Source organism: Nerophis lumbriciformis, linkage group LG03 (genome assembly GCF_033978685.3).
Source record: "Nerophis lumbriciformis linkage group LG03, RoL_Nlum_v2.1, whole genome shotgun sequence".
In the NCBI taxonomy this organism is placed as follows: domain Eukaryota; kingdom Metazoa; phylum Chordata; class Actinopteri; order Syngnathiformes; family Syngnathidae; genus Nerophis; species Nerophis lumbriciformis.
Genome location: NC_084550.2, coordinates 62,414,511 through 62,427,915, shown reverse-complemented (window position 1 = coordinate 62,427,915; position 13,405 = coordinate 62,414,511). Strand labels below are relative to the sequence as shown.

At 40.8% G+C, this 13,405-nt stretch overlaps 1 protein-coding gene across 1 annotated transcript in view; it reads left to right on the top strand.

Moving 5' to 3' along the window:
- The first annotated feature begins 417 nt into the window (after nt 1-417).
- The window catches only part of atp6ap1la (ATPase H+ transporting accessory protein 1 like a), a 32,165-nt gene continuing 19,177 nt past the window's right edge, over nt 418-13,405 (top strand). The window contains exon 1 of the mRNA XM_061940859.2: nt 418-556. Coding sequence (XP_061796843.2) covers nt 453-556 — 104 coding nt within the window. The 5' untranslated portion in view covers nt 418-452. The remainder of the gene's footprint in view (nt 557-13,405) is intronic.

Below are 13,405 nucleotides of genomic sequence, written 5' to 3'. Positions count from 1 at the left end.
CACCAAAAATTATTCCTGGGCACGGCCACTGCTGCTGCTCACTGCTCCCCTCACCTCCCAGGGGGTGACCAAGGGTGATGGGTCAAATGCAGAGAATAATTTCGCCACACCTAGTGTGTGTGTGACATTCATTGGTACTTTCAGATTTATTTTGACAATATGACTACATTTTGTTACATGCATGAATATTGAATTTAAATGAGATTTGCTTTTAAACTGAACACATGTTTTGTTGATGTAATGTCATTTATGAATGAAACTACATACAGCAAGTGTGATTCTGTGACCTACACATGCAACTGAGCGCTGGGCGGGGCTATCCGAGCCCATCTTTGCCCTGATTGGTTGATTCCTGAGTCTGTCAGCAGGGGGTGTATGGAGTGGATTGATTCAAGTAGATTAGGGGAGAGAGCGGGCAGGGGGAGCGTGTGCTGGCATCACACTATTCAGTGATGGCTGTCAGATATCCCAAGCACTGCTGCATCCTCCTCCTCCTCGCTCTCCTCTCTTTTCATCCGCCGTCGTCTTGCAGCCTTGACCCACAGCAGTCTGACAGGTAGGTGAGGACGTAGTCCGTGGACACATGTGCTTGGCTTCCAGGAGGGTGGGTGTTATTACCGCAGACCTCTCCTGACACTAATCTTTGCCCTTTGACATCGCCGGTAGCAAGTATCTGACCTGGCAGGCTGTGTGTGACTGATTGAAGGCTGCGTGAAAAGACTGATTTGGGTCATTTTGATGCCTCATGGCTTAAGTTAACATGATCGGTCTCCTCCGTCTCCTGTGATGTACATCTTTAGGGTATTATGTAGGGGTGTAACGGTACACAAAAATTTTGGTTCGGTACGTACCTCGGTTTAGAGGTCACGGTTTGGTTCATTTTCGGTACAGTAAGAAAACAACAAAATATAATTTTTTTGGTTATTTATTTACCAAATTTGTAAACAATGCCATCCATTCATCCATCTTCTTCCGCTTATCCGAGGTCGGGTCGCGGGGGCAGCAGCTTAAGCAGGGAAGCCCAGACTTCCCTCTCCCCAGCCACTTCGTCCAGCTCCTCCCGGGGGATCCCGAGGCGTTCCCAGGCCAGCCGGGAGAGATAGTCTTCCCAGCGTGTCCTGGGTCTTCCCCGTGGCCTCCTACCGGTCGGACGTGCCCGAAACACCTTCCTAGGGAGGCGTTCGGGTGGCATCCTGACCAGATGCCCGAACCACCTCATCTGGCTCCTCTCGATGTGGAGGAGCAGCGGCTTTACTTTGAGCTCCCCCCGAATGACAGAGCTTCTCACCCTATCTCTAAGGGAGAGCCCCGCCACTCGGCGGAGGAAACTCATTTCGGCCGCTTGTACCCGTGATCTTGTCCTTTCGGTCATAACCCAAAGCTCATGACCATAGGTGAGGATGGGAACGTAGATCGACCGGTAAATCGAGAGCTTTGCCTTCCGGCTCAGCTCCTTCTTCACCACAACGGATCGATACAGCGTCCGCATTACTGAAGACGCCGCACCGATCCGCCTGTCGATCTCACGATCCACTCTTCCCCCACTCGTGAACAAGACTCCGAGGTACTTGAACTCCTCCACTTGGGGCAAGATCTCCTCCCCAACCCGGAGATGGCACTCCACCCTTTTCCGGGAGAGAACCATGGACTCGGACTTGGAGGTGCTGATTCCCATCCCAGTCGCTTCACACTCGGCTGCGAACCGATCCAGTGAGAGCTGAAGATCTTGGCCGGAGGAAGCCATCAAGACCACATCATCTGCAAATAGCAGTGACCTAATACTGCAGCCACCAAACCAGATCCCCTCAACGCCTTGACTGCGCCTAGAAATTCTGTCCATAAAGGTTATGAACAGAATCGGTGACAAAGGGCAGCCTTGGCGGAGTCCAACCCTCACTGGAAACGTGTCCGACTTACTGCCGGCAATGCGGACCAAGCTCTGACACTGATCATACAGGGAGCGAACTGCCACAATAAGACAGTCCGCTACCCCATACTCTCTGAGCACTCCCCACAGGACTTCCCAGGGTACACGGTCGAATGCCTTCTCCAAGTCCACAAAGCACATGTAGACTGGTTGGGCAAACTCCCATGCACCCTCAAGGACCCTGCCGAGAGTATAGAGCTGGTCCACAGTTCCACGACCAGGACGAAAACCACACTGTTCCTCCTGAATCCGAGGTTCGACTATCCGGCGTAGCCTCCTCTCCAGTACACAATGGCTTTATCCTTTTAACATTGGGAACACTATAATAATTCTGCCCACGTTAATCAACATTAAACTGCCTCAAGTTGTTGCTCAGATTAAATAAAATGACAAAACTTTTCTTCTACATATAAAAAGTGCAACATTAAACAGTTTCAAGTAAACTCATCATGATTAATTTATTACAGCATTTGGGAAACCTGTAGTTGATTTTTATTATGTAAATGTTATTAAATGTTATATTTTTATCAACATGTGATAGCAGGGACCCTGCCATTCAAAACTAGGCTGCTGCATTACTACTGATTAATGTAACTATAGCTGAAAAAATAGTACAATAGCAATAGGAGAGACTATTCATCCCTGAACACCATGGAGTTCATGTAGGCTTTATGATGCACTTACATGATTATATCAACTATCAGAGACAGAAACTCTTCATTTAACATAATGTCCTTTTTTGCTGCTTCAACACAGCTCAATCAACACAGAAAAAGGTCAAGTGAAATAACAGACAGACAGGGCTTTGCTGTCCGTAACACACACACACCGCAAAATGAGCTAACGTTACGCTAAAAGCGAATTAGCCTTCACCTCAAGCCAGGACTGCGAGCGAGCAGAGCTGCCTTTTATATTTCTAGAAGGTCAACGGGCTCATAGTGATGTTACTAGTAGTTGACTGGGAGGTGTTTATTATCATTTGGGGAGAGTCCGCTGCCTGATGATTACCTGCTAAACGCTAAGCACTGACTACATGCGCTCTGAATACGCACTGCTGATTGGCTGTTACCGCTCTGTGTGTAACCAATCAGATGGTTGTGTGGGTGGGACAATGCTGGGTGCTGTGTAGAGGACTGACCGAAACAGAGGCAGAAGGAAGCGGAGGCGGCTACTTAATAGGTTTGTGTGGAAACTCGTTCGGTACACCTCCGAACCGAACCGAAACGGTTCAATACAAATACACGTACCGTTACACCCCTAGTATTATGTCATTTTTCTACAAGCAGGTGGACATATACACATTTTGTGTTTCAACATACTGTTTTCACTGCCCTCAAATGGTCGGTTGTAACCGTGAATAATTCCTGAATTTAAATGTGTAGGGATGGTTTTGGAAATGTATTTATTTTATAAACATTTGTTTATTGATTGTCAGGCACAAACAACTGACGTAAATTGTTAAACATACGCCAAATGCTGTTTTTCCCCCCAACAAGTTAAATGAAAATAAATAGAATAAAAATAATAATAATAAATAAAGTAAGAAACCACAGACATCTGCATTGCTGAATGGCCTTAGGGCAGACCTGGGCAAATGAAGGCCCGAGGGCCACATGCGGCCCGTTAAGCTTTTCAATCTGGCCCACCGGATATTCCCAATTAATATTTTTAGATCTTTAAGATGGAAAGTGTATCTGCCATTATGATGTGCAGTCATGTTTTCTAATTACCATAAGTCTTCAACTATACTAAGTATTTCAATGCTTGGAATCTGCGCTTTTGTATGATATTTTAGTGACTAGTGTCCTGATGCCAATATTATTTCGATACTTTTCGGTACTTTTCGATACTTTTCTAAATAAAGGTGTCATGTCTGTGTGATCATGTTTTGTTTTTAATCATGTTTTGTTTAGTTATTGGACTCTTTAGTTTCTGGCTTTTCACTCCCTTGTCTTGTTTCCATGATTACCCATTAGTTTCACCTGTTCCACGTTTGGACTCATTGTGCACTCTTGTTTGTCACCATAGCAACCCATTAGTTTTCACCTGTCACGTCACGCACCTGTTTCACGTTTTGAGTCACACACCTGTTTTCGTTAATCATGTCTGTAGTATTTAAGTTCATTGTTTTCAGTTTGTCTTTCTGGTGACACCCCGCATTTATACTCTCCACACACCCTTATGACCCTTGCTGCGCTTTTTCATGCCATTTTTTCATCCAAGTAAGTTTTCTTTATTCATGCCATAGTTTGCAAGTTTTGTTTAATTGTTCATAGTTTCTGCCAATGTGCAAGTTCTGTGTTTATAGTCTAGTTTTGTACCTCCGCTCCTGTGCGCACCTTTTGTTTGATCCTTTTCTTTGTAGTTATAGTGTTTAAATAAATCATGTATTTACCTTCACGCCACATCTGGTCCAATTCACTTGCACCTCGGGAGAACAAACCAAGCTATAGTCCTAGTCTTGACAAAAGGGCACCGGAAAAAAATTTGCATTATTGGCTTTATTTCAACAAAAAATCTTATGGTGTGGGGGACCGGTACTTTTCAGAGGCAGTATGGTACCGAATATGATTAATTAGTATCGCGGTACTATACTAATACCCGTATACCATACAACCCTACTAGTTACTATGGTAATCTAAGTCACAGCATGTCAGACGAGGCACCAAGCAGTGTGGGTGGGGAGCGTTTCCACAGAGTGTTTCCAGAGCCTGAAATGCAGGTTTCAGGGACAGACGTGGAAGGAGATTTTTACAAGAAATGTCTAAAGCTTGTTTTTTTACCCTTTGCGTTCATATTTCGCTGTTTGTTGCATTTGGCTAGATTGTAAAATATGTCGATTGAGAGGGGGTGTGACGTTCACATGTTGTCAATATTCAGGGTTTTATGGTTCATAGATTTTTTTTAAATTCCATTCTGTTTTTAAGGCAGTCTGTCATAACATTTTTAGCATTCAATCAGACTTTATTGTGAGGTTTTATATTAGTTTTCCTATAGATATACCAGCCTCTAGACACATTTTTTTCTCTAAATTTGGCCCCCAGAGTCAAAATAATTGCCCATGTCTGCCTTAGGGAGATGTAGCAACCCACAAGCACATAAAAGGCTCATCGACCACCCACATTTCAGTTGTTCAGTTCAGTTCAGTTCAGTTTCAGTTCATTTGGAACATGCATACGATACAATGTAAATCATCACATATTTCCATTTGTTTCATTAAAGCACGTCCGAAAAGGAGTAGGAAGAAGCTGAGCTTATTTAATCCTACCCCTTTTCATACCATAGCAATTTTATCCCATTGCCTTGTTCTCTGCAAACATAAAAGTGAACAAATAAATCATATACAATAATATATATATATATATATATATATATATATATATATATATATATATATATATATATATATATATATATATTATTATATACACACATTGTAAATTGTACAGCTGTTGCTTAAGCTAGGGCCGCTCCCGTCAGCAGTCCTTTTATTTTTTTCCACTCACTCATTTTTTTTCCTGGATCAGTGTTTCTGTTACGTTTCAGTGTAGCCGTTGTCGGTCTGGACCCCAGGATGCAGAGAGAGCGGGCGAAGTGCAAGTGAAAACTCTTTCATTAGGGAAAACAAAGCGGAAATAGTGAAGCACAGAAGTGCACGGGAAGCGTTGGGAAAGCCTATGCAGCACCTGGAGTACAAAGCAAAACAATGTAAAAAGCACCCTGATTAGTAGCCAGGGACAGGTGTGTCCTGGTTGCCAATGACAGATGAGAGAAGTGGTGGAGGCAAACAGGAAGAGGAAACAAAAATAAGAGCACTGGACAGGAAATAATACATAAAGTACTAATAAAGTCATGACATTTTATTTAGACTTCAGCTTTACAGGTGCCATGCCTGCTGTTAGATCGTATTCCAGTTGAGTGGAAGTGAGGAGTATTGACGTACAATCTTTTGCAGAAGAAAACTGCTGCTTCTTTATTTTCAGCGCTTTAATTTGGAATGTCCGATCTTGGATATTAGCTTGATGGTTTTGGCCACATTGAAGGCGCTCGTGCATTTTGTTAAGATGCACGTGAGTCCTGCTTGGACTCCGGAGAAAAACAATAATGCGACCACAGATTTGATTGGAGGCCTCTGTTGTTGTGTGACGGACAAAATACTGACGTTGGATTTTAGCTCGCTCGTATTTACTTTGTGCAGCTGTCGTACGCAGCAGAAGCTACCAAATCTCCTCTTGGCCAAAAGCCTTGTGTGTGTGTGTGTGTGTGTGTGTGTGTGTGTGTGTGTGTGTGTGTGTGTGTGTGTGTGTGTTTGTTTACCATCATGCAATCCCACATTCTGCAATGCCTTGACCCAGTACGCCCTTTTTGGCTGTGAAACAAGAAGGATTTGTGTTTATTATTTATCATGGCACTAATATATTCCAATATGAGAGAAATACACTCTTGGTCAACAGGCTAAGAGTGTAGATGTGCATCATTGCTAGCACTACATAACTACAAAACCCAAAAGCAGTGAAGTTGTCACGTTGTGTAAATGGTAAATAAAAAGAGATTACAATGATTCGCAAATCCTTTTCAACTTATACTCAATTCAATAGACTGCAAAGACATGATACATAATGTTCCAACTGAGAAACTTAATTTTTTTCTGCAAATAATCATTTACTTAGAATTTAATAGTGTCATGTCTGTGTAATCATGTTTTGTTTTAGTCATGTTTTGTTTAGTTAATGGACTCTTTAGTTTCTGGCTTTTCACTCCCTTGTCTTGTTTCCACGATTACCCATTAGTTTCACCTGTTTCACGTTTGGACTCATTGTGCACTCTTGTTTGTCACCATAGCAACCCATTAGTTTTCACCTGTCACGTCACGCACCTGTTTCACGTTTTGAGTCACGCACCTGTTTTCGTTAATCATGTCTGTAGTATTTAAGTTCATTGTTTTCAGTTTGTCTTTCTGGTGACATCCCGCATCCATACCCCTGTCACACTCTGTTTACCTCTGCGTACTTCATGCCCTGTCCAAGTAAGTTTTTTCGATTCATGCCACAGTTAGCGACTTTAGTTCATGTCCTTAGTTTTTTGCCTACGTGCAACTATTGGTTTCATTTGTCAAGCCTTGTGCGCACCTTTAGTTTGTTCTTTTTGTTATAGTAAAATTAAATATGTCTTCACCTTCACGCCATGTCTGGTCCAAATGTTCATTTGCACCACGGGAGAACAAACCACGCCACAGTCCAAGTCCTGATAAATAGCAGCAACTTATTGCAAAAAAGTAACAAGGTTTACCAGTTTGAATGTTAAATGTCTTGTCTTTGCAGTCTATTCAATTGAATACACTGCAAAAAGTCAGTGTTCAAAAACAAGAAAAAAAAATACAAAAATGAGGGGTATTTTATTTGAACTAAGCAAAATGATCTGCCAATAGAACAAGAAAATTTGGCTTGTCAAGATTTTCCAAAAGAAGTAAAATTAGCTAACCTCAATGAACCCAAAAATACCTTAAAATAAATATGTTCTCACTAATAACAAGTGCACTTTTCTTGGTAGAAAAAAAAAGAGACCTTTTTGCTCAATATGTTGAAAAATATTCTTAAATGAAGTAAATGCTAGTGCCATTATCTTGACATAATGATATGCGCTTGGCATTACATTTCTTGAAACCAGCAAACTTATACTAAAAACTAATTTATTGTTCTTAATGGAAAGGCAACAAGGCAACATCTTGTTACTCTCGGGGTCTCCTAGCCACTCAGGCAAATCATATTGTCTAAAAATGCATTTTTCCATGGATAACATGACATCATCGCGCCAAGTGCGTGCTCTTTCAGTCAATTAGTGCACTTATATACAGCCCGGCCAAAAAATGTTTAATTGTAATTTTGAAGAATTTATCTGAATGTGCATGAACTATTTCTGTTCAAAATTGTTAGAAATGTTAAATGTTTAAATATTATGTCAGTTTACTGTACTGTGCCAACTGTACTACTATATGAGTACGTATTTTCTATTGTTTCATTGAAAATAAAACAGCAAAGTCCGTTTGGCTGTCATCTGTTTTAATTATGAGACACAATTGTGTCAAAGTCATGATTTTTTTTTTTCATGCTTGAAGTAAGAAATGATTACTTTAAAAAAGTAGTTTTATACTTGTGAGTGTTGATGACACAGCTTTGCAACACTTGATATTCTAGTTTCAAGCATGTTTTACTCAATATAGCTCATCAAATCTCAGCAACAAGCTGTATATATCTTCTTTCATCTCCGTAATATCGCTAAAATTCATTCTATTTTATCCACTAGCGACGCTGAGATCATTATTCATGTGTTCGTTACGTCTCGTCTCGATTACTGTAACGTATTATTTTGGGGTCTCCCTATGTCTAGCATTAAAAGATTACAATTGGTACAAAACTTTTGACAAGAACAAGAAAGTTTGATCATATTACGCCTATACTGGCTCACCTGCACTGGCTTCCTGTGCACTTAAGATGTGACTTTAAGGTTTTACTACTTACGTATAAAATACTACACGGTTTAGCTCCATCCTATCTTGTCGATTGTATTGTACCATATGTCCCGGCAAGAAATCTGCGTTCAAAGAACTCCGGCTTATTAGTGATTCCCAGAGCCCAAAAAAAGTATGCGGGCTATAGAGCGTTTTCTATTGGGGCTCCAGTACTATGGAATGCCCTCCCGGTAACAATTAGAGATGCTACCTCAGTAGAAGCATTTAAGTCCCATCTTAAAACTCATTTGTATACTCTAGCCTTTAAATAGACCCCCCTTTTAGACCAGTTGATCTGCCGTTTCTTTTCTTTTCTCCTCTGCTCCCCTCTTCCTTGTGAAGGGGGAGACACAGGTCCGGTGGCCATGGATGAAGTGCTGGCTGTCCAGAGTCGGGACCCGGGGTGGACCGCTCGCCTGTGCATCGGTTCGGAACATCTCTGCGCTGCTGACCCATCTCTGCTCGGGATGGTGTCCTGCTGGCCCCACTATGGACTGGACTCTTACTATTATGTTAGATCCACTATGGACTGGACTCTCACACTATTATGTTAGATCCACTATGGACTGGACTCTCACACTATTATGTTAGATCCACTATGGACTGGACTCTCACACTATTATGTTAGATCCACTATGGACTGGACTCTCACACTATTATGTTAGATCCACTATGGACTGGACTCTTACTATTATGTTAGATCCACTATGGACTGGACTCTCACACTATTATGTTAGATCCACTATGGACTGGACTCTTACTATTATGTTGGATCCACTATGGACTGGACTCTCACACTATTATGTTAGATCCACTATGGACTGGACTCTTACTATTATGTTGGATCCACTATGGACTGGACTCTCACACTATTATGTTAGATCCACTATGGACTGGACTCTCACACTATTATGTCAGACCCACTCGACATCCATTGCATTCGGTCTCCCCTAGAGGGGGGGGGGTTTACCCACATATGCGGTCCTCTCCAAGGTTTCTCATAGTCATTCACATCGACGTGAGTTTTTCCTTGCCCTTATGTGGGCTCTGTACCGAGGATGTCGTTGTGGCTTGTGCAGCCCTTTGAGACACTTGTGATTTAGGGCTATATAAATAATCATTGATTGATACTGAGATCATTTTAGGACCAAAACACTTAAAACAAGTAAAACACTCTAACATAAAATCTGCTTAGTGAGAATAATTATTTTATCAGACAGAAAATAAGCAAATATCACCCTTATTTGAGATATTACATCTTACTTAGATTTCAGTTTTTGCAGTGAATATAAGTTGAAAAGGATTAGCAAATCATTGTATTCTGTTTTTATTTACCATTTACACAACGCGACAACTTCACTGCTTTTGGCTTTTGTACATGCTTACAGGCTCCGTTTACACTGCACGCCAAATTGGATATTTTTTTGCCCTCAAGTGACACAAATCGGATCATTTTTTTGCCAGTTTAAACGGTTCAAAGTGCTTTAAATCTGATATTTTGGCATGAGATTTGGGCCAGATCAGGAGGTGGTCCAAATTCGTTTGGAATCTGATCTTTTCAAATGTGAGTGCACTCTGAACAGCAATGGGGGCTGAATGCGACTTTTATGTCGTCCCTGTTCGAGCTAACGCCGTTCGTGTGCGCAGGAAAAGTGCCAATGGAAGTGAATATGTCATCACAACATCCGGTGTTCGGCGGCGCTGTGTCACAGATCAAAGTATTTTTTCCTCTGCCAAATCTTTGGCGCATCACTATTCAATAATGTGCAAATAATAGGCTATATGTAATAAAAAGATATATATATATATATATATATATATATATATATATATATATATATATATATATATATATATATATATGTATATACGTGTATATATAAATATATGTGTATATATATATATATATATATATATATATATATATATATTGTTGCGTTTTGGACCAGTTGTTCCGCCCAGGGAATTCAAGTCACAAGTCGCTCCCAAGCTCTTTACGACACTTAAAGCTGAGTTGAAAAACCACCAGAGACAGAATAGGTATTTTGTAATATATTTGCAAAGCTTTGCAGATATACATTGAGACCAGTCCAGCATAGAACATTCAATTGCTTCGCTAAGATCGTCTGCCCCCTTGACCAAAACCCCCTCTCCTCTTAAGTCTCTCCTCCTCCCCCCGGGCAGTTATGTCTCTCTAGCCAAAACAAATGCTTATTATCTCTCTCTCTAACATTCCTCACTTCAAGGTTAAGCACACAGTTTTGCAGACAACCAAAAGACCACATTTGGAAGAAAAACACTAGCTGTTTTGTAATATGATTATGAAATAAAAAGGAGTAACAATTAAATTCGGATATATGTAAATATCTGCCTCCGACAATATATATTCGATTTGTTTCAATTCTTGGGGGTAACTATTCGATTCAGATGTAAATTCTCGATTCAAAACGATTCTTGATTCAAAATCATCCATCCATCCATGCGTTTTCTACCGCTTATTCCCTTCGGGTCGCGGGCAATTATTTTTAAATAATATTCGGAGCCACATATACTGTAGTTGATCATATATGATCAACTACATTCCTCCATAAAATAGACAAACAGCTCTGGTCAATTTCTATATTACTTAATAGAAAACTGGTTTTGCTTAACAAAATGCTTCCCAAACATTTAATAAAGTCAAATACAAATAAGGCAACAAGAGAAGTAGCCAACATTTCTCTTTGCTGTCAATCTGTACTGCAGATATGATCATCTACAGCAACAATATGATTTGTCAAGACGGATTTTAAAAGAAAAAACATTTCTTACAAAACAACAACAAAAAAATTCATTTTTGATTTTTTTTTAATTGATTAAGAATCGCTACAAATAAGAATCGTGATTCATTAGAAAATAAAACATTTTTGACACCCCTAATATGTATATGTATACATAGTGTCGGAGGCAGATATTTACATATATCCATATTTAAGTGTTACTTCTTTTACTTTCATAGTCATATTACAAGACACCTAGTGTTCTTCCTGTTGTTCTCTTTTGGTTGTCTGCAAGTACTGTATGTGTCAACCTTGATTTTGTGGTATGCAGGGAGTAGCCATAACTCCATTCTCTTATCTGTTCCTGTGCCCAGCTGAGGAAGAATGGGTATGTGTTTGGGCTGGAGGGAGAGATAACGAGGGTGGGAGCAAGAGACACTTTATAGAAGAGAAGGTTTCCGTATTTTAGAGAGACCATTTTAGCTGCGCTAGGGAACGCTTGCTGTACTGGATTGGTCCCACGTTTATTTTCAAAATTTTGAAAATAAATCACAAAATACCCATTCTGTCTGGTGGTCAAATTGAACTCAGCTTATGTGTCATCAAAAGAACTTGGGAGTGACCAGCAACTTAAATTCCCTGGGCAGAACATCTGGTGCTAACGCAACAATAGTATGTATATATATTGTCGGGTTCAAACACTGATGACATTTATTAAACAAGACAAGAAGCAAAGAATCAAACAGAGACAGAATTCAATTTGGACTCAATTGAGGAGAGTCGCCTGTACACTGTACCCTTGCACAGTATCTCAGCACGCTCTGGCAAAAGATTGTACTCCTCCTTCTTTATTTGACTTTCTCCGACCACATGACCACAGCTTCAACTTCCAAAGGGAAGTGGGTCGTAAACAGCGCTGCCTTTGGTTACCGAACAGTTCAAAAGAAGTGGTCGTAAAGTAGTTCAAAAAGAGGTTCGTAAAATAGTTCAAAAAGGAGGTTCAAGAAGAGGTCGCCTGGAGGGGAGTCTGGTCCTGCTTCCTCTCCGCTTTGAAGTCCTTGGGTTAGAACAATATCTTTCTGTTGATGACCATACATGAAAGAAAACAGAACACCTTCATTTTGCTTCCCCCTCTACACAGTGGAGTTTTACAAGCCTTACTCTTGGTAGGTTCCAAAGACAGCTTTTGCTTCCCACCGGGCCCTCAATGTAACACAAAGATAATTTTGTGATAATTTAGAAACAATTATTCTAACATATATGTACAGTATATATGTGGCGACTTGTCCTGGGTGTACCCCGCCTGCCGCCCGAATGCAGCTGAGATAGGCTCCAGCGACCCCGATAGGGACAAGCAGTAGAAAATAGATGGATGGATATATGTATGTTTTTGACTCTCTCAGTTCCTGTTTCGAGCAGATTGTCTTCACCTGCCTCTAATTAGTGTTCGGGACGCTCACCTGCTCCTGGCCACTAATCAGAGAGCTACTTATTCCTGTTTTTCGCCACACACGGTCTGGCTCTCTTATTTGTTTCTACGCAACAGGTCACGTCGTTGATTTACCTTCGGATTCATCTGCTAAGCGTTTCTTGCTTGCTATTCCGTTAGCTGCCCATGCTATCGGCACGCCGGTGCTCTATTGTTTGCATCCCGCATGATTTATGGACATGAAATAATTTCCTTACCTGCACTTTGCCTCCGGAGTTTTCCGTCTGCATCCTGGGAGAACGATCCACGCGGTAAAATGCGACCCTGACGTGACGGTGTATATGTATTAGTGATGGGTTGATGAGGCGTCATGAAGCGTTTCAACACATCGCAAAACTGTATTGATACTGTGTCGATACTGTGTCACTAAATACTGACATCTGCTGGACATTAAAAATCCCTACAGGCAACCTATGGACCGACTCAACTGACACTGATTTTATGACCTAGTACAGTGGTTCTCAAATGGGGGTACGCGTACCCCTGGGGGTACTTGAAGGTATGCCAACGGGTACGTGAGATTTTTAAAAAATATTCTAAAAATAGCAACAATTCAAAAATCCTTTATAAATATATTTATTGAATAATACTTCAACAAAATATGAATGTAAGTTCATAAACTCAGTGAAGCACAAGCTCAGGTTTGTCACTAAAATGTCTGTCAAAAAGAACTGTGAAAAGAAATGCAACAATGCAATATTCAGTGTTGACAGCTAGATTGT